This window comes from Ophidiomyces ophidiicola (assembly GCF_022830035.1).
Source record: "Ophidiomyces ophidiicola strain CBS 122913 chromosome Unknown scaffold_34, whole genome shotgun sequence".
Classification (NCBI taxonomy): Eukaryota; Fungi; Ascomycota; class Eurotiomycetes; order Onygenales; family Onygenaceae; genus Ophidiomyces; species Ophidiomyces ophidiicola.
In genome coordinates, this window is record NW_026054674.1 from 36,762 (window position 1) to 61,873 (window position 25,112).

The 25,112-nt window shown below is 55.6% G+C and overlaps 10 protein-coding genes across 10 annotated transcripts; 7 read left to right on the plus strand and 3 right to left on the minus strand.

Annotated features, from left to right (window-relative positions):
- Positions 1–166: 166 nt before the first annotated feature.
- Positions 167–2,106, plus strand: LOZ57_005955 (uncharacterized protein; the record flags this gene model as incomplete). The annotated part of the gene is made up of 5 exons (XM_049254980.1): positions 167–276; positions 335–634; positions 697–924; positions 979–1,015; positions 1,078–2,106. 5 exons carry the CDS (start codon positions 167–169, stop codon positions 2,104–2,106), a joined length of 1,704 nt encoding a protein of 567 aa, XP_049105987.1.
- A 1,307-nt stretch (positions 2,107–3,413) lies between these two features.
- On the plus strand, positions 3,414–4,562 carry LOZ57_005956 (uncharacterized protein; the record flags this gene model as incomplete). Its single annotated transcript, XM_049254981.1, has 3 exons — positions 3,414–3,458; positions 3,580–3,674; positions 3,743–4,562. The coding sequence occupies 3 exons, from the start codon at positions 3,414–3,416 to the stop codon at positions 4,560–4,562; spliced, it is 960 nt and encodes a 319-aa protein (XP_049105988.1).
- A 599-nt stretch (positions 4,563–5,161) lies between these two features.
- Positions 5,162–6,866, minus strand: LOZ57_005957 (uncharacterized protein; the record flags this gene model as incomplete). The annotated part of the gene is made up of 3 exons (XM_049254982.1): positions 5,162–6,325; positions 6,380–6,546; positions 6,650–6,866. 3 exons carry the CDS (start codon positions 6,864–6,866, stop codon positions 5,162–5,164), a joined length of 1,548 nt encoding a protein of 515 aa, XP_049105989.1.
- A 2,742-nt stretch (positions 6,867–9,608) lies between these two features.
- Positions 9,609–11,599, plus strand: wis1 (MAP kinase kinase Wis1; the record flags this gene model as incomplete). The annotated part of the gene is made up of 2 exons (XM_049254983.1): positions 9,609–11,171; positions 11,228–11,599. 2 exons carry the CDS (start codon positions 9,609–9,611, stop codon positions 11,597–11,599), a joined length of 1,935 nt encoding a protein of 644 aa, XP_049105990.1.
- Positions 11,600–12,709: 1,110 nt separating this feature from the next.
- On the plus strand, positions 12,710–14,391 carry GLR1 (Glutathione reductase; the record flags this gene model as incomplete). The annotated part of the gene is made up of 4 exons (XM_049254984.1): positions 12,710–12,882; positions 12,955–13,829; positions 13,897–14,315; positions 14,377–14,391. 4 exons carry the CDS (start codon positions 12,710–12,712, stop codon positions 14,389–14,391), a joined length of 1,482 nt encoding a protein of 493 aa, XP_049105991.1.
- Positions 14,392–14,556: 165 nt separating this feature from the next.
- On the minus strand, positions 14,557–15,427 carry LOZ57_005960 (uncharacterized protein; the record flags this gene model as incomplete). The annotated part of the gene is made up of 2 exons (XM_049254985.1): positions 14,557–15,175; positions 15,234–15,427. The coding sequence occupies 2 exons, from the start codon at positions 15,425–15,427 to the stop codon at positions 14,557–14,559; spliced, it is 813 nt and encodes a 270-aa protein (XP_049105992.1).
- A 657-nt stretch (positions 15,428–16,084) lies between these two features.
- Positions 16,085–17,926, minus strand: LOZ57_005961 (uncharacterized protein; the record flags this gene model as incomplete). The annotated part of the gene is made up of 5 exons (XM_049254986.1): positions 16,085–16,488; positions 16,568–17,176; positions 17,239–17,398; positions 17,461–17,586; positions 17,672–17,926. 5 exons carry the CDS (start codon positions 17,924–17,926, stop codon positions 16,085–16,087), a joined length of 1,554 nt encoding a protein of 517 aa, XP_049105993.1.
- A 1,150-nt stretch (positions 17,927–19,076) lies between these two features.
- MST1 (threonyl-tRNA synthetase) lies at positions 19,077–20,684 on the plus strand (the record flags this gene model as incomplete). Its single annotated transcript, XM_049254987.1, has 1 exon — positions 19,077–20,684. One exon carries the CDS (start codon positions 19,077–19,079, stop codon positions 20,682–20,684), a length of 1,608 nt encoding a protein of 535 aa, XP_049105994.1.
- A 600-nt stretch (positions 20,685–21,284) lies between these two features.
- On the plus strand, positions 21,285–23,720 carry LOZ57_005963 (uncharacterized protein; the record flags this gene model as incomplete). The annotated part of the gene is made up of 7 exons (XM_049254988.1): positions 21,285–21,350; positions 21,403–21,786; positions 21,845–21,926; positions 21,992–22,465; positions 22,534–22,846; positions 22,903–23,225; positions 23,293–23,720. 7 exons carry the CDS (start codon positions 21,285–21,287, stop codon positions 23,718–23,720), a joined length of 2,070 nt encoding a protein of 689 aa, XP_049105995.1.
- Positions 23,721–24,135: 415 nt separating this feature from the next.
- LOZ57_005964 (uncharacterized protein) lies at positions 24,136–25,008 on the plus strand (the record flags this gene model as incomplete). The annotated part of the gene is made up of 1 exon (XM_049254989.1): positions 24,136–25,008. The coding sequence occupies one exon, from the start codon at positions 24,136–24,138 to the stop codon at positions 25,006–25,008; it is 873 nt and encodes a 290-aa protein (XP_049105996.1).
- Between the last annotated feature and the right edge of the window lie 104 nt (positions 25,009–25,112).

Sequence of the window (25,112 nt, forward strand, 5' to 3'; positions counted from 1 at the left end):
TGGGATCATTTCTATTTATATTCTGTCTTCTATATATACCCCGTATTGGCAACCAAGTTCTTCTCCCCATCTCTTGCTCTCCACAACCGCTTTCCCGTCTCAGTGGGCGCAACTACAAACATCATTTCTCTATCCAAACCACTAGACCTACCTCCGCCGAGACAACATGGCCGGACCTGGTGGTGGCCCTCCTCGCAAGAGCCACACGAAGTCGAGAAAGGGATGCAAGACCTGCAAACGAAGGCATATCCGGTGTGATGAGACGATGCCGCAATGGTAAGCTCTCCGGCCACATCCACTGCTGCCTAGCCCACGAGACTGACTCGCAACGTAGCCGCAATTGCACCAAGCACAACTGCCGCTGTGACTACATGGATAACTTCATAGCCCAGGAGCCAGTCACGAGCCCAAGGTGCCCGGACCTGCTCATGTCCCCTGAAATCGACATGGAGATAGACGCCTGGCAACGATCCGGAAACCCGCCCTTTCCAGAGCTCCAGCCGAGTTCGAGGGCCTACTGGTACCGGTTTTCGAAAACCGATCTACGACTCATCCACCACATCTCCGGTTTATCGATAGACCTGCACCGCAGAGGCTACAGCAACTGCACCGTTTGGGCTCAGAAAATGCCAGTGTATGTGCAGCTCGATGTGGTGAGGTGTGGTTTGACTCGGAAGATGTTAACAATAGACCTAGGTTCCTTGCGATTGCTCTGTCCAACGATTTTGTGATGAGCGCCATCCTCGCCTTGTCTGCCTCGCATCTTGCCTGGATGACGCAAAATCAAGACACCGAGAATCTCGCCTACCACCATAGGGGCGTGGCTTTGAAAGGGCTGCACGAGGCTATTGGTGGGTTTTCTCGCGAAAACTCTGATGCGATTCTGGCCGCTTCTTTGCTGCTCTCGTGGCAGGCAACTGAATGGTATGTTTCCCCAAGAAAATTATGTCAGATCTCATCTCACCAAACTCTGAACAGGAGGAGCTGGGCTTCCTTACAGCAGGGCGTGTCCACCGTGAGTAACTTTGGTTCGTTCCAAAATCGTGGCTTACGGTGGCTTACTTTTACGTTCAATAGGTTCTCAATTCAATGCAACCATGGTGGAAGGACGAATCAGAACTTGCGAGGTTCATGGAAAGTCAACGGGCATTCCGAAGCGCACGAACGCCTATGACGCCAACCTACCCCGGAGACATTGGCCAATTTCACAATGAAGACATCATGAGACTCGACCGTATTCTTGCATCATTGCAAAACATCCACCAACGGATATCACATAATCAGGAGCATTACAGGAGGATAACAGACCTCTTGAACTTTGCCCACCGCCTCCGGGAGGATCTGCCGATACAATCACCGGAGAAAGCCTTCGAAAGGCTGCAGCCTTTGAGGACGTGGCTTTTCTGGTTGCCTCCAACGATGTTGCGAGGCGGCGACTCCGACCTGGGAGCCCTCGCCGTGCTTTCGCAGTTTTTCGGCCTCGCTCTGGCCTTGGAGCCAATCTTCCCAGAGTTCGGTGGATCCTATCTTGGTACTATGTCCGTGACTCCGATAGAGGATATCCGGCGGATATTGTATCACCGAAGGGCCACGAATCCGTTTGCTCCGGATGTACCACTTGCCTTGACCCTTATGGAACTCCCTGGAGAGATCGTCGCAGAATACCGGAGCCGCCTCCAGTGGTCGCCCAGGACCTCACTTGATGCCTACTCGCCCGGCTCACATAGCCCCTACCAGTCGCTCCCAACACCTCACCTGCCCCCCACGCCTACCACCGCAGCGCACTACCCGACCTACACCAACTCGCCGCTGCATTCGCCGCTCACACCGGCAATCGTGGGGTCGCCCTATCAAATGCCGACGATGCTGGATTCGCGGCGGCATTCCCAAGCCTACGCCACGTCACCCAGTCTGCCTCCAGACTCGATCACCGACCGGGCCCCGCAGTACAAACACAACCCGCATGAGCACCACTCTGCGGGCTTCAACCCGGCCTACCTGGGGAATTTAATCCACCCGGGAACCCCGCTGGGCATTGATTACAGTCATGCGCATTCGGTGGATATGACAGGAGGGTTGGTCGCCCCAGAGCTCTGTTGGACCTAAGAATATTCGCCCAGCCTGTCACCTCACCCAGCAATAGACACTCAAACCCCTCCAAATCCTCCATAATGTACTGTACATACATACACACGCCTCACTCGAACATCCTTTCAACTATTCACCGCTTTTTCATGACCAACTTCCTTCCCCTCCCCCCCCATCCCTTATCAAATACCCACCTCGTTACGCTCCTACCCGCTCCTCTCCCCGTTTTGTCTTTTTTTTTATTTTAGCCAAACGTCTTGCTAAGTTTTGGACCGCTGTACTGCCCCAGGCCCCCCAAAATAGCATTTCATCGTGGCGACCTGCAGAGGTCAAAGCAGCCATGCATGAGCCTACCCCCACGTCCCCGATTTTTCGCCAAATGCCCTGCGCGCCATGGTTTTCCCCACTCCGGATAGAGCCTTAATACCGCTCGCCAAGGGGAGGCGTTCATGTAAACTCCCCTTTTGAGTTTCTGTTTCACGACGCTATTTTATCTCTGAAAATTACAAACCTATATTTACGCTGATTTTCTTTTTTATCTTTTTTATCTTTTTATTTTTATTTTTTTTTGTTGCTCATGTTACAATGGATACGTGATGGAATAACCTTGGTTGTCTGCATATTTAGGGATATTGGCTGGATACACACATAACATATACATCAATGGCTCAAAGGTCTTGCTCATGCTCTTTTTGTTTTTTTCTTGTCTTTTTGTTGTTCCTTGGTTGTGATGCTCGCGATGGTTCGTTGACATTCTAAGCTATGGATCCTTCTTTCTTATCTACCTTCCCTAACCAGGGGGGTACTCGGGACTCCTTTTCCTACTGCGGCAAACGCCCAGCGGGAACAGGTTTTCAGCGGCTTGGCTCGTTAACCGCCCTAATCTTCCCTTTCTGAAGTCGCTTAGCTACGCGAGTATTGCTGTAGTATTCTAGTTCGTTAATTGGTTTTTTTTAAAGTGATACATAGATCTCTAATGGACGCAAGAATTGTCCCTCAAACAAACCCAAACTGAAGCTGAAGTTGTATTTGCATTTTGCGCCAAGAAACCGATTGCATGACTAATCGTACGCCAGGGAGATATATTTTCCGTGATTTTACAATGACTCATCAGTTTGGTTTTGTTTGGTGTGTTTGCCACGTTTGTCGGCATACCTCGGTGCCACTATTGCCGCTTTGGGAGGTCAGCTTGTTCTCATAACAGCTGTGATCTCTCGCTCTATTGTTCGTTACCCAGGAATAGATTCGCCTAATTTCGGTTCCATATTTCGATCTTTTTTTCTTAACAGCAAATACAACGGAGCTTGCTCCGTGCCTTACCCGAAATGGCAGATGACGCCGGTGGATGGAGCACGATTGAGTCCGATGAGGTACGAGGCCGCGCTGGCTTTAAGTCATAGCATAACTCCGCTCCACAAGCTATATTCATTCAAGCTTTCCTCTGGTCATACTGAGCTAGCCTCGTGCTAATATCTTGGGACTTCTATCTAGGGGCTGTTTACCTCGTTGATTGAAGAGCTTGGTGTGAAGAATGTCCAATTCGAAGAGCTTGTTTCTCTCGACGCAGATACAATACGATCATTAAAGTAAGAAGTGCTCCCGCGACTTCCGTACCTTCACCCCAGCTCTAACAGTCTATCGTTCTACAATCCAGTACCGTCTACGGCGTAATATTCCTCTTCAAATGGACCAGCGGACAAACGCGCAACGACCGCGCGCCGCACGACGGCACATACGACCGCTCCGTCGCCGATAACCACGGGCTCTTCTTCGCGGCGCAGACGATCCAGAACGCCTGCGGCACGCAGGCCATCCTGTCGGTGATCCTGAACCAGGACACGCGCATCGACATCGGGCCGGAGCTGCGCGACTTCAAGGACTTCACGACGGGCTTTCCGGCGGACCTGCGCGGCGAGGCGCTCAGCAACTCGGCGCCCATCCGCAACGCACACAACTCGTTCGCGCGCGCGTCGCCGTTCGCGGACGAGACCGCGCGCGCGCCCGCGGGCGCCGACGACGACGCCGAGCTGTACCACTTCATCGCGTACACGCCGTTCAACGGCGTGCTGTACGAGCTGGACGGGCTGCAGCCGGCGCCCATCAGCCACGGGCCGTGCGATGCCGCGAGTTTCCCCGAGCGCGTGATCGAGGTGCTGCAGCGCCGCGTTGCGCGGTATCCCGAGGGCGAGATCCGGTTTAATCTGATGGCGGTGGTGGAAGATCCGCGCGCCAGGGCCGCGGAGATGAATGATGAGTTGAAGTTACAGAGTGAGGAGAACAAGCGGCGGGCGTGGGCGTGGGAGAATGCGCTGAGGAGGTGGAATTTCGTGGGGTTTATTGGGGAGATTTTGAAAGGGGTGGTGGGCATGAAGGTTGCAGGAGGACAGGATGAATATGAGAAATGGGTCAAGGAGGCAAGGCAAGAAACGACAAAAAAGCTAAATATGAGGCGTACGGGCGGCGCGGGAGAATGAAAAGCGATACCCAAGAATTTTGGATAAAATATGTAACTATACAGGGCCATGAGCACCCTAATGACTTGACCTTAACACTGAAAATATCGACGAACACACAACAAGACAGCCTAACTACCCGCCACCTTGACAACATGTCAATATCAAATTGCAAATATATATGGTACACTGGAAAGGTATCACAGCTCAAAAAAGAAAAAAAAAAAGAAACAACCGAAATTTGCAAAACCCAAAAAGCAGAACAAAATACCTGCAGCTCAAAAATGGTATTATGAAACTCAGTCAATTTTGGGGGCCCTGATTATTACGAGCCTCTTTTCGGTGTGGCGAATCCAAAAGACAAGATGAGACATATAACTAGTGAATAATAATAGTTTTGCTTGTTGGAAGCTCGAATTTGAGAGCAAGACCCAACGCACTAACGACTCGGCTAGAAAGCAAGTGCAGGTCAGGTGGCCGTTGCCCACTCCACCACCTCCAGGGCAGACATGACCAGAATCAGAGTCGACGGCAGAATCCTAACAACCGCACGTCAGTGGTCTGATCATAGCAATGTACTTGGGTTTACAGCTGTGAGAATCAACAGGCTTTTGGAACACTTACCAGACAACGTAGCTCTGGAACAATAGCTTTGACATGGCACCCATATAGACGTTGTTGATCTGACAGATCTGAGCCAGCTGCAGCGCCGACGGGGCGCCGGTGAGCAGGAAGCACACGATGACGAAGATCGGGTCGTCCAGGATGCTAACAGGAATATACTTGGCGGCCAGCGCGAGAAGAGGACCCATGATCAGCAGAGGTAGGAGCATTCTGGCCAGCAGAGAGGCAATGATGAGATTACGCTCGTCGCGAGGATCATCTTCGGGATCATGAGCGTCCTCTGGGAGGGTGTTACGTGCCAAATTGGCACCAAGGACAACGAGGATCAGGGGGACAGCGACGCCTCCACTCTGGGTGACAGCGCTGGTAAAAGAATTATGGATGAACGTTCCCTTTGTGAAGAGAAGGCGCTGCAAAGAAGGAATGGAGGCGACGAAGATGGCAGCAAGCATGGCCCACAGTGGCGGGCTCATGAAGTCCCAAAGACCATACAGGAAGCGGGAGACTTTATGCCAGGCCCAGGTGTATGATTTCTGCATCCACAGCGGCAGGGAGGTAAACACACGGTTTGCCCTGTCTCGCACGGCGTCGTTGACGTGGCTAGCCGCCGACGAGATGGCCAGCCGGCACTTACCAAGACGGGATTCGGCGGCAGCGGGACTGACCGCTTCCTCCTGTGGCGTGACGGGAGGGAAGGACGCAATATCACCAGGCGCGGGCTGCGGCAGCCGGAGCGGCATGGTTTGCCTCTCACTGCCGTTCGCCAGCTTGACATAGGAGCGACTTCTTTCCGTGATCGGCGTCTGATCGCCGGATTCGAACCGAGAACCCTCAGACGGCGACGACTCATCGCCCACGACGGTGGGATCGGAGTCGTCTTCAGGATGATCATAGTATCTTGCCTGGCCGTCTTCAATGCGGGCATTGGCGCGTTCCTCCTCGTCCCGATAATACTGCTCCTTGGGAGCCAGAAGCACACGGTATCCCCAGGTCCAGCGAACCAGCTGTCCCAGCTGTTGGAAGATCAGCAGGTAGAGAATGCCACGGGCTGCAACCTCGTCATCTGTGTCACCAGGGACCCTGTCCCAGTGAAGGCCTTGGATGGTCTGGGAGAGCGATAACACGAGGGAGATGGGGAGCGAATTTGAGTTACCGAAGACCTGCAATCATGAACGGTCAGTACAGTGATGGCAAGCCGGTGCTGCGCCACTTACGCCCATTGCGGTTACAAAGTTGGTCTGGCGTTTCCGCAGACGGAAGACGCGTGAAGCCAATTGGGAAGTCAGCCACGAGACAATCGTCTGGACGACAAAAATAACGGGGATCACGGCCAGTTCGGCCAGCTTTGCGGCGGTCAACTGGGAAGCTAGCTTGGTGAAGACTGGGCAACACAGGATGCAAGTCCGTCAGCTCGTCGGCCCGAATCAGGTTTTTTTTTTTTTTTTTTCTCTGCTAATCTATTGAATGAAAGGACATAGACATACTAAGGCATGGCGTGAACAGCATGACGTTGAGATTGGCCACGAACTTCTGGGCGTCGGCGTCGAACATGCCCATGCGGGCGACGATGTAGCCGGGCAGGCTGACGAAGACGACCTCCAACACAGCCTCGAAGACGAGCAGGGCGAGATGCGGCAGCGAGGGATGCGATGCATGCGGGCGGGGCACCCCCTGGATGACGGGCGGGGAAGAATGGGCCATCGCGGCCAGAGCGGTGGCATTCAGGCTGGCATGGCGAAAGGACGTCGGGGGGGCAAAAAACGGCATTGGGAGGGCTGCGAGGATGGGCGGGCAGCGCACAGCGGTTCGCGAGGGCCCGTTGGGTGCAGCAATGGCGGCAGGGGCAGGTTGAGCCCAACAGCAGCCTGCGCAGCTCCGGAAACTTGGTTTGGGACGGTTGAGGAGGAGAGGAGGAGGATGTGGCGGGAGTGGTGAGAGTGGCGGGCGTGAGAGAGCGGCAGCAACGCTCAGGCTGGACGGGCTGGATGCAGAGACCAGCGAGCGAGCAGCGAGAGGGCCGGGAGGAAGCGAAGGAGGGAGAAAAACGAGCAGAAGCGCAGCGCAGCGCAGGCGAGACGAGATGAGACAGGACGAGACGAGCGAGTGAGCGAGCGCGTTGGCTGGGATGATGAAATCGCCCAGCCCGCCGAGCCCGCCGAGCCCGCCCAGGCCGCGCTAGGGCTCCCACGGGCGGCGCTGGTTGGCCGGCCGGCGCGCTGTGACGTCACGGCCAAAGACCTGTTTCGCGACGGACGTTGGGCGCGGTGCCAGGCGCGCGAGGCCGCTGCAGAGAGCTCATGAATGCCAGTATAATTAATTTGGATATTACTGTGTTTATATTTAGTAATATTGAATATATTTCTGAGATAATTCTACATTTTAAGAAATAAAAAATTCCCACAACCGCGTCGGGCCAGACCTCGCGGCGCGGCTGCACAGGCAGAACAGCGCGCGCAGCCAATGGCAGGGCTGGGTGCGAGCGTGTGCGCTCGCGCAGAATAGTAAACCCGCGCCGTGCGCTAGCCGCATACGGCTAGCGTAGTTGCTGCCCAGTAGCTGCAGAGCCGCTTTTACTGCGCCCAGGGCGACGGACCCACGTGACGTCACGGGCGAGGCGAACGTGGCGGCGGCGACAAGAAACCGGCCGTTGGGCAACGCGGCGTGCAGGCGGCTGGGGGGCAGGGATGACAGCAATGACAATAACAACGGGCAGCAGGGCAGGGCAGGGCAGGCCGGGCCCGAGGCGCAGAGCCAGCTGGCCCTTCCCGCACCCGCTGGTTAGCGCGGACGGCCGTTGCAACAGGGTGGCGGACCAGCACAGCGGCGGCGGGGCGCGGGATTCACGGGCGCGTGGCCGGCACTGGCAGCCCGCGTTGCGTCAGGGCGAGCAGCCTTGGCTTGGGCGGACGCACACCCGGGCGGCCGGGGCGAGGAGCGCAGCGCAGCGCAGCGCAGCGCGCGCGGGTGTGTGTGTGTGTGGTCAAGCCTTGCGAGGCGGGCATGGGCCTGAAAGCTTACGAGTTCGCGCGGCCGCGATCAAGCTTTCTGCGGGCGGCGCCGGCGCGCGACGCAGCGTCATGACTGACGCCTGCCAACGCGCGCCGACCGCCGTGCCCACATGCAACCCGCGTAGCCATAATCATAATAGTCATAGTAATAGTAATTTTAATCTCATCGTCATGGCCCACGGCGCGCCGTTTCGTTCTCGTTCCCGCTCCCGCGCACGCGCACACCAACGCTGCCTTGCTGCCTGCTAGTTAGTCAGGTCGCGCAAGCCTGCTTTGGCTCTGACGCCAGAAGTTGGCAGCCCATCCAGCAGCAGCCATCATCGTAGGATCCTCCCGTGCTTGCTCAACGCCACCAGCCGGCGCTGCACGCACGCGAGCGGACCTGTCTCACCCACCCACCACCGGTTGCGTTGGGCGTTGGGAGCTGGGCGTCAGCGCCTGCAGGCCCTGGCTAGTGATGTAGCATCACCGCCAGCAACATCCTCGCTGCTACTGCTGCGACTCATCGCCCTCCTGTCGCCGCCGTGCGCTCTGGCATCGCCCAACGCGGCTTCGCGCCACGCACCGCCCGAGTCAGGCCGGCGCTGGCCGCCAAAAGTCACAGCCGGGTCGCCACCGACGGTCCCGTGACTGGCGGGCCCGCCGCGCTGCTGTGGCGCCCCGAGCGCACGCTGATTGGCCGCCGCTGCTCCCGCCGCCACCCGCCAAGGCTCAAGCCACAGTGCCCGGGCTCAACGCAAACGCGCGCCCGCCCGCCCGCTATTTATGCCGCTGCCTGGCCGTGTCCGTCGCCGCTGTCGCCGCCGCCGCCGCGCTGTTCTTCCACCTCTGCTGCGTGTGTTGCTTGCTGCTGCTGCCTTTGTGCCGTGACTCCCTGCCCTGCTGTCCGTCGCCCCGTCTGCCGCTGCACCGCGGGCTGCTTGTCTGTCTGGGCTGGTGCTGATCGCCGTGGGGCGCCTTGCGATCTCTCGGCGATTTCTTCGCGCATCCTCTCGGTCTATTCTATTCTATTTTTTTTTTGACTCGTGTGCCCAAGCCCAGCACGCCCGACCAGCGGCCCATGCTAGGCGGCGACAAAAATAACACCATCCCACCAGCTTCGACGTTGGCTCCGACGTGCTATTTAACCGCCAGTCCCGCGCCCCGCCCAGCGCCGGTGTGGGCGGAAGCTGGCCACCGGGGGACGAGGCAAGATACGAGAAGACCGGAGACACGGAGTGAACGGAAATAGAACAATCCAGAAAAGAACCATCGCAACCGCCCGACCAGCCTTGTGCTGTCTTTGTGTGGCGGGCAGCCTGGTCTGGGGAGAAGAAAAGAAAGGAAAGAAAAGGAAAGGAAAGGAAAGGAAAAGAAAGAAAAGCAGCCAACTGGGAGAGGGAACAAGAAGAAGAGAGAAACGACACACAGCCAGAGAGGAGAGAGACACTACACGATGGACGCTGACGCTGACGCCGCGCCGCCCGCGCCCGCGCGCACGCCGTCCAGCAGCCCGCCCGCCAGCAGCCCTGACGAAAGCTCGCCCGACGACGCCAGCTCGACGACGGGCGCGCAGCCGCCGTCGCTGCGCGCGGTGTCGCCGGCTGCCATGACGGCGTCGTCCACGCCGCTGGGCCATATCAACGCTGCTCGCCGGCCCGCGCCGCCCACGCCGGGCCACTCCAGCGGGCTCAGCCAGGACATCCAGGCCAAGATGAAGGCCTTCTCGCTGTCGCGCCAGGGCGCCCGCCCGGTCGGCAGCCCGCAGTCCGCTGCCGCCGCCGCAGTGTCGTCGCCGTCGCCGCTGTCCCCCGTCGGCGATGCTGATCCCATCGCCCTGGCCAGCGCCCGCCTGCCCCTGTCCCCGCCCACCAGCCGCCCGCCGCCGCCCGCCAGCTGGGCGTCGTTACCAGCGCCGCGCGCCCCGCGGCCCGGCGGACTGGCCGCCAAACGCGGGCTCAACCAGCCCATGAAGCTGTCGGACGCGGGCGCCACGCGGCCCCCGCTGCCAGGCGCGCCGTCAACGCTGCCGGCCGGCGTGCCGTCCAAGGCGTCGTTCGCGCACGCGCAGTCGGGCTTCAGCAAGTACGCCGAGATCATCGACACCACCGCCGGCACGCTGCAGTTCAAGGACAAGGCCGTCATCCACGGCGGCGGCATCGACTTCACCGGCGGCCGCAGCTTCACCATCTCGCTGGACGAAGTCGACACGCTCGACGAGCTGGGCAAAGGCAACTACGGCACCGTCTACAAGGTGCGCCACTGCCGCCCGCGCCTGCGCCGCCCCGGCCGTGGCCTGCGAGGCTCGCTGGGCGTGCCGCCGCCGCATGATACGCAGACACCGGCCCAGACGCAGTCGCAGTCGCAGTCGCAGTCACAGACCCAGACACAGACACAGGCGCCGTCCGCTCCGCCGCCCGCCGCGCCCGACGCCCTGTCCAACGTCGTCATGGCCATGAAGGAGATCCGCCTGGAGCTGGACGAGGCCAAGTTCGCCGCCATCATCATGGAGCTCGACGTGCTGCACCGCTGCGTGTCGCCCTTCATCATCGACTTCTACGGCGCCTTCTTCCAGGAGGGCGCCGTGTACATCTGCGTCGAGTACATGGACGGCGGCTCCATGGAGAAGCTGTACGGCGACGGCGTGCCCGAGTCCATCCTGCGCAAGATCGCGCTGTCCACCATCATGGGCCTCAAGTCGCTCAAGGAGGAGCACAACATCATCCACCGCGACGTCAAGCCCACCAACATCCTGGTCAACACGCGCGGCCAGGTCAAAATCTGCGACTTCGGCGTCAGCGGCAACCTCGTCGCCAGCATCGCCAAGACCAACATCGGCTGCCAGAGTTACATGGCTCCCGAGCGCATCGCCGGCGGCGCCCCCGCCTCGGGCCCGGACGGCGGCACCTACAGCGTGCAGAGCGACATCTGGAGTTTGGGCCTGTCGCTGGTGGAGTGCGCCATGGGCCGCTACCCCTATCCGCCGGAATCCTATAACAACATCTTCAGCCAGCTGAACGTAAGTTACATCACTTATCCTGTTGAAAGACAAACACTGACTGACTGACTCGACAGGCCATTGTCCAAGGCGAGCCGCCCACGCTGCCCGACGACGGCTACTCCCCCGACGCAAAGGACTTCGTGCAGTGCTGTCTCAACAAGAACGCTGCGCTGCGCCCGACCTATGCCACCCTCCTCCGCCACGCCTGGCTCGCCGATCTGCTGGCTCCGCCCCCGGCCGTCGACGGCGCCGACGACGCCGACGCGCCACTCGACACCGCGGACGAGGAGGTCGCCGCCTGGGTGAAGGACGCCTTGGACCGTCGCCAGCGCGGCGTCATGGGCCGCCACGCCCAGCCCGCCCTGCACAAAGTCGCCCTGGACGCCGTGCCCGGCAGCCCACTTCTCGACGACCCGGCCAGCCTGGCGGCGTTCCAACCACAGTGATCCCATTGGAATCCTATGCCCGCCGCATCCTTCCTCGGCAGCTGCGGCGGCGCCTCTCGCGCACCCGCTGCTAAGCTTTTGTTTCCCTCCGCCCTCCCCTTTCCCTTTCCCCTTCCCCTTCCCCTTCTCTGCCCTCCCCACTCTCGCTGCTACAAACTTGTTGCCTACATATGACATTTAACGGGCTCTCCTGATGTCGTCAGCGTCTGCAAGGTTTTTCTTTTTATTTCTTCTTAATATGATCGTCTTGGGCTTGGTTCATGGTTTTTCTTAGTTGTCTGGGCGGCTGGCTGTCTGTTTTTGTCTCCTTGGTGATTAACTACCTAGTTGTCTGTTAACTACCTACCTGCCTCACTAGCTACCTGGCATGCCTCGTTCTGATCAGCTCATCGTCATTCCAACATCGGGTGTTTTTCCTCTGCTCCTCGGGTTTTTTCGGCATTCATGTTTTCTGGGGCTATTTTGCTTTGTCTGCCATGCTTCTTCCGACTCCTGCATCAAACACACGCCCGCCTTGGGTGGATGTACTGTACGACTCACGTTCCCTTGATTGACTAGTTATATCTGTATGTATTAGTAGCTATACGAAAAGCCTTAGACATCGCGAGACCTCTTTCTCCCTCCCTCTACGTCGTCCGCCGGGCTGACTAATTGCACGCGACCAGATTCTTCGTGCTCGTTCTTCCCTGACTAATTCCACCCAAAGTTACATCGATATCCTGCTGGTTCCGCGCAAGCCCTCCCCCAGCATTACCAATCGTTTTTCTAGATTTTTATTTATTTAATTGTGTTTCTGCCCCACTGCCGGGCCAGGGAGAATCCGAAAAGAAAAAGGAGGGAATGCTTGCCCGCTGCCCACGTCCGTCGAAGGCATCGATTATTCGCACCGCAAGCCCCTCAACCGCTATCTACTTCTCGCGCTGCAACGCCCGCATATCGACCAGTCGACCCCTGGTGACGGTGACGGCGACGGCGACATCCTCGAACACGCTGCTTCCTGCGAGCAGATCCTCCCCCGCGCGGCCCACGGCGACCTCCCACCGTCTCGGATCGCTCAGCCGGCACTTCGCGCGTTCTCCTCAAGCGGCGGCCACGAACACCTCAGGCACCATGGCGCCCGTTGATCTTAATAATAGTAATGTGCAGGTGGAGAAGTACGACTACATCGTCATCGGCGGTGGCAGCGGCGGCAGCGGAGCGGCGCGACGAGCGGCCGGCTGGTACAAGGCGAAGACGCTGATCATCGAGAACGGCCGGTCGGGCGGCTGCTGCGTGAATGTCGGGTAACTAGGCTTCCTCGCTGCCTGCTTGTATTTGTATGGGAGCCACAGGCTGACCCGGGGATCTTTTGTTAGGTGCGTGCCGAAGAAGATGACGTGGAACTTCTCGTCGATCGCGGAGACGCTGCGCGACGGCGTGCACTACGGCTACGACATCCCCGCGGACGTGCCGCGCGACTACGGCTTCTTCAAGCGCAAGCGCGACGCCGTCATCGAGCGCCTGAATGGCATCTACGAGCGTAATTGGAACCGCGAGGGCATCGACCTGGTGCACGGCACGGCCACGTTCGTGGGGCCAAAGGAGCTGGAGGTGACGCTGCAGGACGGTGAGGGCAGCAGCAGCAGCAGCACCAGCAGCAGCAAGGCGGCGCGCCGTCGCTTCACGGCGCCGCACATCCTGATCGCGACCGGCGGGTACCCGATCGTGCCGAAGACGCCGGGCGCCGAGCACGGCATCACCAGCGACGAGTTCTTCGCGCTGGACGCGCTGCCGCGCAAGGTGGCGGTGGTGGGCTCGGGGTACATCGGCGTGGAGCTGGCGGGCGTGATGCACGCGGCCGGCGTGGAAACGCATCTGTTCTGCCGCCATGCGACGTTCCTGCGCAAGTTCGACCCGATGATCCAGCACACCATGACCAAGCGCTACGAGGACGCGGGCATGAAGATCCACAAGAACTTCGCCGGCGTGCGTGAGGTGCAGCTGCTGCGCGAGGGCAAGGACGGCGCTGAGAAGCTGCTCCGCCTCGTGATGAATGATGGCAGCGAGATGGAGGTGAATGAGCTGCTGTGGGCCATTGGCCGCGCGCCCGCGGTCGATAACCTGGGCCTGAAGGATATTGGCGTGCAGCAAGTCGCCGGCGGGCATATTGTGGTCGATGAGTTCCAGAATACCTCGGTCGAGGGCATCTACGCGCTCGGCGATGTCACTGGAAGGGCTGAACTGACGCCTGGTAAGCTACCCCCTTCCCCTATATCTCGCGAACTTTACCATCATTGGATACTGACTAGGATTGCTAGTTGCTATTGCAGCCGGGCGGCAGCTCGGAAACCGCCTGTTCGGCCCTCCGGAGCTCAAGTCGTCCAAGCTGTGCTACGACAACATCCCCACGGTCGTGTTCGCGCACCCCGAAGTGGGCTCAATCGGGCTGACGGAGCCCGAGGCCGAGAAGGAGTACGGCAAGGACAATTTGAAGATCTACCACACCAAGTTCACGGCGATGTTCTACGACATGATGCCGCCGGAGGAGAAGGCGCACAACCCGACGGAGATGAAGCTGATCTGCGCGGGGCCGGAGGAGAAGGTGGTTGGCCTGCATATCCTAGGCCTGGGCGTCGGCGAGATGCTGCAAGGCTTTGGGGTCGCGGTGAAGATGGGCGCGACCAAGAAGGATTTTGACAGCTGTGTCGCGATACATCCTACGTCTGCGGAGGAATTGGTGAGTTTGGCTATGCCCCTCTAGAGTTGGGAGCCGTTCGGACCTGCTGACGAATTTATAGGTTACGTTGAGATGAGAAGTACGGGCCGGTCTTAGAATTTCGATGTTGATATTGATAGACAGTTATAAATAAGATACATCTTTTGCATATACACACAGCCGGTGACTGTTTGCCTCCTGCCATCCCCTGCTTCTTCATGGGTAGATATCCGCCGATTGCATGCTAACTCACGCGGTGCGCTCACAGCTTGGCCTTGCCAGCGCTGGGGGGCGAGATGTCGACGGGATCCCACCAGGGGTACACGGACGGCAGATCGTCGGGGTTGGTGACAGACGCAGTGAACCGCGGCGGGCGCTTCTCGAAGAAGCTCCGCACGCCCTCCTCGTTGTCGCGCGAGCCGAACAGGCTGTAGATGACGGCGGAGTCGAGCAGGTGGGTGGCCTCGGGGCTGGCGGGCCCGCGGTACATCATGTCGCGCATCAGGGCGGTGGCGACGGTGGACGTGTTCTGGGCGATGTCGGCAGCCAGCTCGAGGGCGCGGCGCAGAGTCTGGTCGGCGTCGGGCAGGATCTCGGAGAAGAGGTCGCGCAGCAGCGGGTGGGCGGCGGGATACACGGCGCCGGTGGTGACGACGTGCATGGCGCGCCCGTGGCCGATCAGCCGCGGCAGGAAGAACGACGATACGGCTTCCATGACCAGTCCGCGGCGCGCGAACACGAAGCCGACTTTGGCGTCCGCGGGTGCCAGTCGGATGGTCGCTGGCAGCGTCATGGTGATGCCGATGCCCACGGCGGCGCCGTTGAGGGCTGCGATCGTGGGCTTGCGGCACCGATGGATGGCCAGCGCGACACGGCCGCCGCTGCAGCATCAGTCAGTCAGACAGTCTGTTTGGCAGTCAGAGAAGAGAGGAGACACACGCATCGCGGTGGTCCTTTGCGCGCTCGACGTCGCCGCGGTTGGTGTGGCCGTCCTTGCCGGCGCCCTTGGGGAAGCCCAGCTCGAGGTCGGCGCCGGCGCAGAACGCGCGGTCACCAGCGCCGGTCAGCACGATGGCCTTGACGCGGTCGTCGGCGTCGGCCATGGCGAAGACGGTGGCCAGCTCGTCGGCCATGGTGGGCGTGAAGGCGTTGAGCTGGCCGGGCCGGTTGAGCGTCACCAGCAGCACCGGCGTGGCGGCGGGCGCGCTGGCGGGCACATGCGCCAGCGCGATGTGCTGCGTCGGCAGCGCGGCGTACGAGGCGGGCGGCGCAGTCATCGCGAGCAGAGCAGAGTAGAGCAAGCAGTGCAGGCAGAGCAGCGCAGAGCAGCGCAGCACCGTGAAACCGAGAATAATTCCCTACCTATATAGCTAGCCAGAATACGATGTCCGTTGCTGGTCCGGCCGAGCTTCCTCGGGCCGCCACGCGGGGTGCCGCCACTAACTAACTAATTAACTCCGACATCTATAGCCATTGTTCAACGACCGTCTGAGAGCTAACTACTCCGTACAGAGTATATCGAACACAGCCAACTGCTGAATGCACAACAGTGTCCTACACCAATATAACGCTCCATTAAAAGCAGCCTGAGGAAACCCTGCCGAAAGCCAGGCCCATCCTATCAGCACTGGACATCTGCCCTGTCAACCGCCAGACACAGCTTGGCTCTGCTGGCCCAATTTTAAACTTGGCTGCCGCAATGAACACTTTCAGAGCGGCACTCTTAGCGACGAGGGAATGTCGTCTGTCACCTGCGGCTCGCCTTCTTACTTTTCTTGGATATTTCGACGTCACCGCATCAGAAGAACGGCCGACGGGTCCGGATAGACATTTTCATCCAAGTTCAGGTTGAGCGGGCGGCGTGTTCCGTCCGGGAATTTGAAGTCATAATGCAGAATCAAGTTGCCCACTATCATCTTGATGATCAGAGATGCGAAGAAGCGGCCGGGGCAGGCGTACTTCCCGTGGCCGAAGTGGAGGTTGTTGACATCGGTGCTGGCAAACTGGTGCTTGTTTACTTCCCGGGGGTCTTCGCGAAGTTTTTTGTAACGAAATCCATCAAATTTCTCCGGCGAGGGAACAATTTTGGGGTCCTGCAAGATCGAGTACGAGGGCATGCCGAAGTGAGTTCCCCTTCGTATTTGCGTCCCATCCGAGAGAGTCAGAGGCTTTTTCACAATACGGTTGAAAGACACTGTAGGAGGATAGGGGAGAACGATGCGTTAGCAAGAGCTGCGATCAGGCTGGATCAGCACATAGTTAACTAGACTTACGGAAGCTTGGTGGATAGAATCGCTGAGACTCTTTCATGAAGCTGTCCATTCCATGCATTTTATTCGGCGTGGTCTTGTCCCACCCACCATCTGCCGCAAGAGCACTGAGGAGCTCTTCTCGAAGAGGCTCAAAGTACTCAGGGTGATCGCATATATCATAGAGTGTTTGCACAGCGGCCGTGGTTGTCGTATTCAGCGATCCCAGGCTCAATGTGAATTGGCGATGAGCAAGGCGGTGCGATGCTGCCTCGTTCGGCTTGGCCAGATCCATCATCCCTTGCAACAAATCCTTGGGTTTGTCATAGCTAAGATTCTTCAGTGCCTGATCTCGCCGCCGCTGTTCAATGATAGGAGCAAGGATGCCCTTCGCCGTTGACAGGTCGGATTGAACTCGCCAATAAGAAGACAAAAAAGGTGCAAGGAGCGAGCGGAGAAAGGTAGGGAATTTCCGCAAAGACGTCATGGTCATGAAAATATTTTCGGCGTACGTTATACTCGCTCTTATCCAATCTTCATTTCTGCAAACCGCCGAACCGACGAAGGCGCGGGCAGAGAGCCTTGCTACGAATCGTCGAAGAATGCCAGGCATCTGAACTTCAACCCATTCATCTGTTGCCAGCCGAAGACAGCGATCATTAGCCGTGAGCCCTTGAAGGTACGGTGGGGATTACCTTCACAATCCGGAAGCTCCACTGTCATGGAAAAGTCAAGCTCAGCCTTGAGTTGCTCAGTAAGGACTCCCAGGTTTGGAGTAAGTTTTGTTTGCAATGCCTTGGTGTGCAGATCCCCGTCAAGGAGAATGTCCGTTCCTGTTATTGAGCCGAGGAGGATCTGTGAATGCGCACTGGTATTAGTGCCTTGTTTAGTTGTTCGCATAGCTGGAAATGCCGTACTTTTACATGAGCATCGATGGCGCCAATGTGTTCCTGAGGAAGGCTTCTCAACTCGTCAACAAATCTGTTAGAAATTACCAGTATATCCGAGTCTCTCTTATGGATCTTGAACATTGAATCCCGATACTGCAGTCACGTTAACAAAACTTTTGGTAAATTTAAAGTAAAGACACCCACGAAAACCACAGGCAGTCGAGTTGAGGGCACCTACTCGCCGAAAGCCTTCTTGGATGAGGAATGGTACTTGCTGTGCTGATAGGAGACTTGCAACCCATACTGGAGCCCAAGATGATTCGTAACCAACATATGGCGCCTTGACATCACCGAAGATTGTTCTCGCGAGCTGCCAAAGAACAATTGTCACGATACTGACGAGGACTATTATGCTTGTGCCAGAAGGCAGGTCAAGCCAAGGGTGAGCAGGAGAGATAGACAGGCCCAGCAGGGGATAATCGAAAAAGGCCATATTTTGACAGTAGAACCCCTCAGTCAGGAGTCAAAATATTTCCCTGGAGTGTCGCCGGGTCAGGCACACTACTCGCGGTTGGAGCGATCCTCGGGCTTTTGAATAGTGACGTCGGCCATTAGAAATACGGTGAGCTTCGTTTTTCCTTTGTATGTACATGCATACTACTGCTTAGTATTGTGCATAGTATGTGTGTGTGTATACAAGGAACGCCATATGATCACCGAGATAGGAGAAGAAGCGCATGAGTGGAGGCAAATGCGGGCGTCTTCCCACTCTCGGCAAGCCATAAGAATGAAGCACGGTATTATTGGCCGTATAGCGTGGAAGAATGTGACAACGTGTCCACCCCAATGATGCGTTGGAGTTGGTTCCCAAAGAAACTCGAATATTAATGGATGGCATGCCATTGATCAGGTGCCAAGGAGTGGAGTCTTGCATGCGCTTCACACGGGCTTTTCTGCCCAGGTCGCACAGCCACCTGGAGATATGCTCGCATTGTAAAAAAAGGCGCATGTATTGTGTTGGTGTTTTATCCAGGAAAGACTACTCCGTACTCTCTTTGTTTGTGATCGGCCGTGGCATTCAGTCGATGCCGAGCCTGTCCCGAGGGAGCGGAGTCGCATGCTACTCCATAGAGCAGAGTGTTTTGCGCAGACAAGTCAGCAAAGACAGCGGCGGAAACGCAAGACCCCTGTAGTCGCATGAACCGACGCAACGCCATGCCCAAGCGATGGGATACACTTCATGCAGAGGTCAAGGTTTTTTGTCGCCAGACCTGCCATTATTAAGAATTCTTGTTAATCTCGGTATCCGCTGCGGGATATTCCTTTAGAAGAATCAGCAAACGACAGGATCAACTTCCAGGGGGCCATGAAGAGACCTGCCACAGACGAGGACGATCAGAAGTCGTGCGAGGACGAAATAACGGCGTGACGGGCAATGCTTACTAATATGGTATTTATGGGGCACGTATGGAAGGAAACAATACGGACCTCGATCAGGTTTAGCTGCCTGATGGCGGCACCACCTGGTTGGCCAGGATATTTGGTATTGTACTGTCCTTACACTGCGTAATTTATCGTCCGCATCACGCGCCGGCAACATTGGGGGAAAAGCAGAGCTTTTGTTTTCATTCCAGCAAACACGTATGCAGCGACTGAACGTCGTCGACAGAGCGTGGCGCTCCATACCAATTAAGCTAGCTGCACCCCGATGGAGCGTTAACCGCCCTAGGCTGCCCGGATTGGGAATTCGACTATGCTCCTGCACAGCGCCGAAGCCCTCGGATTTCATCTCTCCGTCAAGAAATGAAGCAAGCCCCGCCCCTCTGAGTCCCGCTGCCGACCATCGAGCAATTGGCACCGCTCAAGAACTTTTTGTGACGTCTTCGTATAGCCCGGGGTCTCCTCTATTCCAACCGAACGGCACACACATTCTCAACAAGCTCATATCGTTTCTCCGCACACAATATAAACAGTATGGGTTTCAGGAGGTGTTAACGCCCAATATATATAAACAGTCCCTCTGGGAGATCTCTGGTCACTGGCAAAACTACAAAGATGACATGTACGAGGTTCGGGGTAGGGGTGCTACTGGAGAAACTATAGACGGAGAAATTGGTGAGGATGAATCCTATGGCCTCAAGCCAATGAACTGCCCCGGCCACTGCATCTTATTCAAATCCCAGAAATGGTCATATCGAGACCTCCCTGTCAGATTTGCAGACTTCAGTCCTCTTCACCGGAATGAGGTTTCTGGATCATTGACGGGGCTTACTCGGGTACGAAGATTTCATCAGGATGATGGACATATCTTTTGCCGACCCCAGCAAATTGGAAAAGAAATCCAATTGGCACTGAACTTTACAGATACCGTGATGAAGACGTTCAATCTGGGAGAATACAGACTTGTTCTGTCGACGAGGCCCGAGAAAGACTTCATTGGTAGCCTTGAGCTGTGGGATTTGGCTGAGAAGCAACTCAGAGATGCGCTGGGAAACAGTGGGAGGCGCTGGGAGATCAACGAGGGCGACGGCGCATTCTACGGCCCTAAAATCGACTTTCAACTTCAGGACTCTGACGGAAAATTCCATCAACTATCTACTATCCAGCTTGATTTGAATCTTCCTGAGCGCTTCGGGTTAGAGTACTTTGTTCCCGAAGGGGAATCTGACTACGATGCTTCCACTGGTGGAAGAAGTACACCTGTCCTCATACACCGGGCAATATTTGGCTCCCTTGAGCGCTTCCTTGCTCTTCTAATTGAACATTACAACGGCCGATGGCCCTTCTGGCTCTCTCCTCGTCAGGGAATTATTTTGACTGTGAACCAAGACGAGAGCGTGCTTCGCGCTGCGGATAGAGCGGCAGAAAAAATGTGCGGTTACCAGCAGCTTCCCCTACAAGATGCGGCTGAAGCCGACCTTCCAGCTGCCCCATTATCGCCCCTGCAGGCTACGTTCCAAATTGATGTCGATAAATCCGCGCGTTCTTTGTCGAAGAAAATCAGAGAAGCCCAACTAATGAAATACAATCTGATATTTGTCATTGGACCGAAGAATCTAGCTGATGGGAGTGTGGACATTGACTTGACAGGCCAGGTATTCGGAAAGGATGAGAGTGCAATCAAGCAGCTCTTGGACGATACGCCTGGCTGGGATGCAAATATCTCCTCCAATGGCAAGTCGGCCAAACTGAAGATGAAGGCGGATGATGTTCATAACTGGCTGCTCCACTTGGAACGGCGATTTTATTAGAAAGCCAGGATGCAACTGTATGTATTCCGTGCATGTAAACAGGCATGCAATGGAGGCTGTATTGATGGCCCCTGCGTTGGCCCTACTCCGTTCTCCGTAAATGTCGATGTGCTCTCCTGGGCCCTGTGCCACTCCGTAACGCGCAACGGCTCGCGCTAGCCTGGCCGGTGCTAGCGCGGCCGTGGCGCTCCCGCCCCTCAGGCATCGCACGCCCCGCCCGAGCAGCCGAGCCGCGCAGAACAGCCTGGGAGCGCATTGGACTGTCTGTATTCCTTGTGCGAGCTGGATGGTCCCAATACTGGGCTGCACGCGACCTTGCGCATAGTTATACCCTTGTCGGCCTTTTGATCCTTTCGCCAAATGGCCGGCGATCCCTTCACACTCCCCTCTTGCCCGGTTGTCCTGCGGTCTTGTGACTCAAATGCCTGAGGCGAGTTCGAAGCCTGGGGTGCCCAGGAAAAGCGCTTTCTCGTGTGAAGCATGTCGGAAGCGAAAGGTTGGGAACCGATAAACAGGGGCGCACATACGTATCGAATTCTGCTGACCGTCTGTCGCTGGTATCTAGGTCAAATGCAATGGAGCCAGCCCCTCGTGTTCCCGATGTTCTGCCCGCGGGGAACCTTGCATCTACAGTTTGTAAGTTCAGTTGACGATGGAATGCTATCCGTGAGTTAACATTGCGGATGCGGGTAGAACACCGACTCTGTCGTATACCAAGTCCCTGGAGGCGCGGATTGTAGATTTGGAGAGAGAGCTGGCAAAACTCCGAAATGAGCCCCGGGAGCGCAACGGGAGTAAGCAGAAACTGAAAACAGAGGATGTCGAAACGAAAGTGCCTTTGGAAAGGCTTACTCGGCATGCCAGCGAGACAAAGGACGAAACGGACCCTTTGGATTTGTCGCAGGACATCGAAGGCTTGAAAATGGAGGACGATGGGCGGATATCTTTTCATGGGCCTACAAGCTTATTCCAACTACCGAGCGGTGCTCCGAGGGAAAATCTAGGCCCTACCCAGGCGCATCAGGGGTTGGATGGCCGAAAAGAGAGACTGATAAACAACGCTTGGAGAGAGCGCGCTTTTGAACAGCTCGCCACCATTCCTGTGCGATTCCCATGGCTTTTCACGCGCGGTTTGGATCCATCTCTAATTTATTCCTCAGGAACCTTTTCATTATCTCCTTGACTCGCATTGGTGCTGGATACACCCGCTTTTTAATTTCGTCTACAGACCAGCGTTTACCCGTATGTGACACCTCTGCTAGATACCTTTACTAAAGGACAGGACTAATACTATCCTCTCCTGCTAGGTGACATGAAGATGAACGGACCGTATTACTCAGAGGTTCTTTTAAATGCCATTCTCTCCCACTCTCTCCGATGGTGCAAAAGCGAGCCTAAAATCAGCCGCCTTCTTGATCCGTATGACGGAGGCACTCAGTTCTTCAACAGAGCAGTCGACGGCCTTTACGATAGTCTTAAACAAGGAGATGGACGAATACCAATCGTACAATCCCTGCTGCTATTGAGTGCGCAAGAGTGTGGTCGTGGAAACAGAACCCAGGCGTGGCTTTATTCCGGCATGGCATTTCGATTGGTAGAAGATTTGGGAATAACAATTGATAGTCGAAAATACTCGGGCTCCGTTCAATTTTCAGACGAGGATGTGGAAATTCGGAACCGGCTGTTCTGGAGCTGTTATTTTTGGGATAAACTAGTTTCCCTGTATTTCGGCCGATCCCCAATAATCCAAGATACTCCAGTTAGCCCACCTCAGATGTTATGTAAGTAGATCCCTTCCGTGAACTTTCGACTGAGCGAGCGACAATATTAACCAAATCGGCCAACATAGTGGACGACACGACTGAAATCGAAATATGGACGCCGCATGGAGTTGTTTTTCCGGAAGGCACTCACTATCCCCCAACCCAAGCTCATTCCACATCCTGCTTTATGAGGATGTGCTCCCTATCTGAAATTTTGAATCAGATTCTCATACATATTTACAACCCCGTCCGCCAAAGCACCGAGGCTGAGATACTTCAATGTGTACATGAACAAGGGCACAAACTGGAAACATGGTGGAATGAGCTGCCGCCGTTCCTGAAGCTCATCGTTAATGATCTACCTGCCTACTGCCCTCCAAGTCATATCGTCACGCTAAAGTAAGTTCATATCTCAATATTGACGAAATCTGTGCTTTGCTCACCTTCGCTTGCAGTTGTATATACCACATCACCAATATCCTTCTCCATCGACCAATTTTATGCTCAAAACCTAAACGAGGCTCGAAAAATGCAGCAGACAATGCTAATCACTTAGTTCAATGCCTTTCTTCCGCTACATCGATCATCTCTCTTTACGATCTTTACCGACGAACTTTTGGTGATTCTCATGTCGTACTATCCCTTGCGTACAGCCTTTACACGGCAGCCTCGATATTTTTATTGGAGATTCAAGCGCTCAAATACGCTTCCGCCTCGACCTTGGAGAAACTTCGGTATTGCATAGTTGCTCTAGAGCGTGTAAGATCTGCAAATCCAGGTACATTCCATTCTTCATGAGCAGAAAGAGAGGACATAGATTAGTATGGTACTTACTCGGTTTCTAGTTATTCATACTGCTCTTGGTCTTGTTGAGAAAGAGCTACAAAAACTGAACATCAATATTTTGGATCCTCTGAACCCGGATGCGAACCGCGCGAACTCCCGGTTATCGCATCAATCGCCCCAAGATACCCACCAGTTAGACTCAGAGCAGCAACAGCATACACTTCAGTCGCCTTTGACCTACACAGTTCCTCCCCATGGGGCGTTCAGCATTACACCTCCCCCGTTGACAGAAGACTCCAATGCGGCCTTTACTGGGGACCCTACATTACTAAACCCGGCAGAGCTCTCTCAGGATCATATGTATGATATAGCGCCTGAGCTCTTCGAGGCGTTCTCCTACGTAGAACCTATCCCGACAAATGTGGGAACTAGTGGGTTTGATAATGGATGGGCAACTACAGGTAGCAAGCCGGAACAAACATTTTAACATCGTTGAGTTATATGTCAAAACCTTTATTTTTGGAGGTTGTACTCCTTACCTATCCATCAGTTGCATTGTACTTGGGTGTTTTTCTTGTGTTCTGTATATATGCACGTAGGATATATGGATTATGTATGTATGTATGTATGTATGTACATACAATGTCGCTTATATGCGTATAAAACTCGTAAGTATTAATTTACAATTGGATTGTTTGAGACACCCACTAGCTACCAGTGCTGATGCGATTTTCGTGGGCTGAAGAATCCTGAAGACGCTCTGCCTTATCACCTGATGCTCTTCTGGGCGGGGTCTCTCCATATCGTCTCACTTCTTTCAATTCAAAAACCGCAACTACGGATTTCGGTCGACATCACACATTTATTGGCCCCCAATCACTACTAATTCATCGTTTGATACAATGGGAGACCAAGGAAGCCTCCCACTCAATTCGTGGGACAGCCACATGCATATTGTTGATCCCATTAAATACCCGCTGTCTCAAGACGCCCAATACACACCTAGCACTCACACACTGGCTGAGGCTATTGAATTTGAATCCTCGTTTGGTATTTCAAATATTGTCCTGGTTCAACCATCGATATATGGGTTCGACAATTCTTGCTTGCTTGATGGGCTGCGTGAGCTGGGTTCTCAACACGGTCGGGCGGTCGTCACAATTGATCCTCAAAACATTCAACAGGAAATCTTATTTGAATGGCATCAGCTCGGGGTTCGCGGAGTACGGTTGAATCTCCAATCCACTGGTAGGCAAATCAGCCCGGAGGAGCTAGCCGCCTGCGTCCGCCAACATGCGGATATTATTCGACCCTTCAATTGGGTTCTACAGCTATATATCTCGTTGAGTAGTGTTAAGGCGCTGTTGGATGTTGTTCCTAACTTGGGTGTTCGAGTCTGTCTCGATCACTTCTCAAGTCCGGCTCTACCTCAAGGCGCAGAAACTACTGCTTTTGACCCATACTCGCTCTCAGGGTTTACCGACCTCGTATCTCTCCTTAACGGAGGAAATACGTATGTGAAAATATCCGCACCATATCGACTTAGCACCGACCCGCACTTTCAATTTCTAGGTATTATTGCTAAGGAGCTGATGCGCATAGCCCCAGATAGGTTAGTTTTTGCGACCGACTGGCCTCATACGAGGTTTGAAGGGCTTGATATTTCTCCATTTGTCAAAATGTGTTTGGATTGGTGTGGAGGAGATGGGATTCTAACAAAAAAACTATTCCAGCAGAATGCAGAGGAGCTCTGGGACGCACGGAAAGAGCGATAAAAATGTCCGTAATGGAATATATGAGCTATTCGAGCTCAATTTTGAATTGCTTCTTATTCTATACTATCTACTCGAGCGAAGGACTTGTATAATACAAAGGCTAG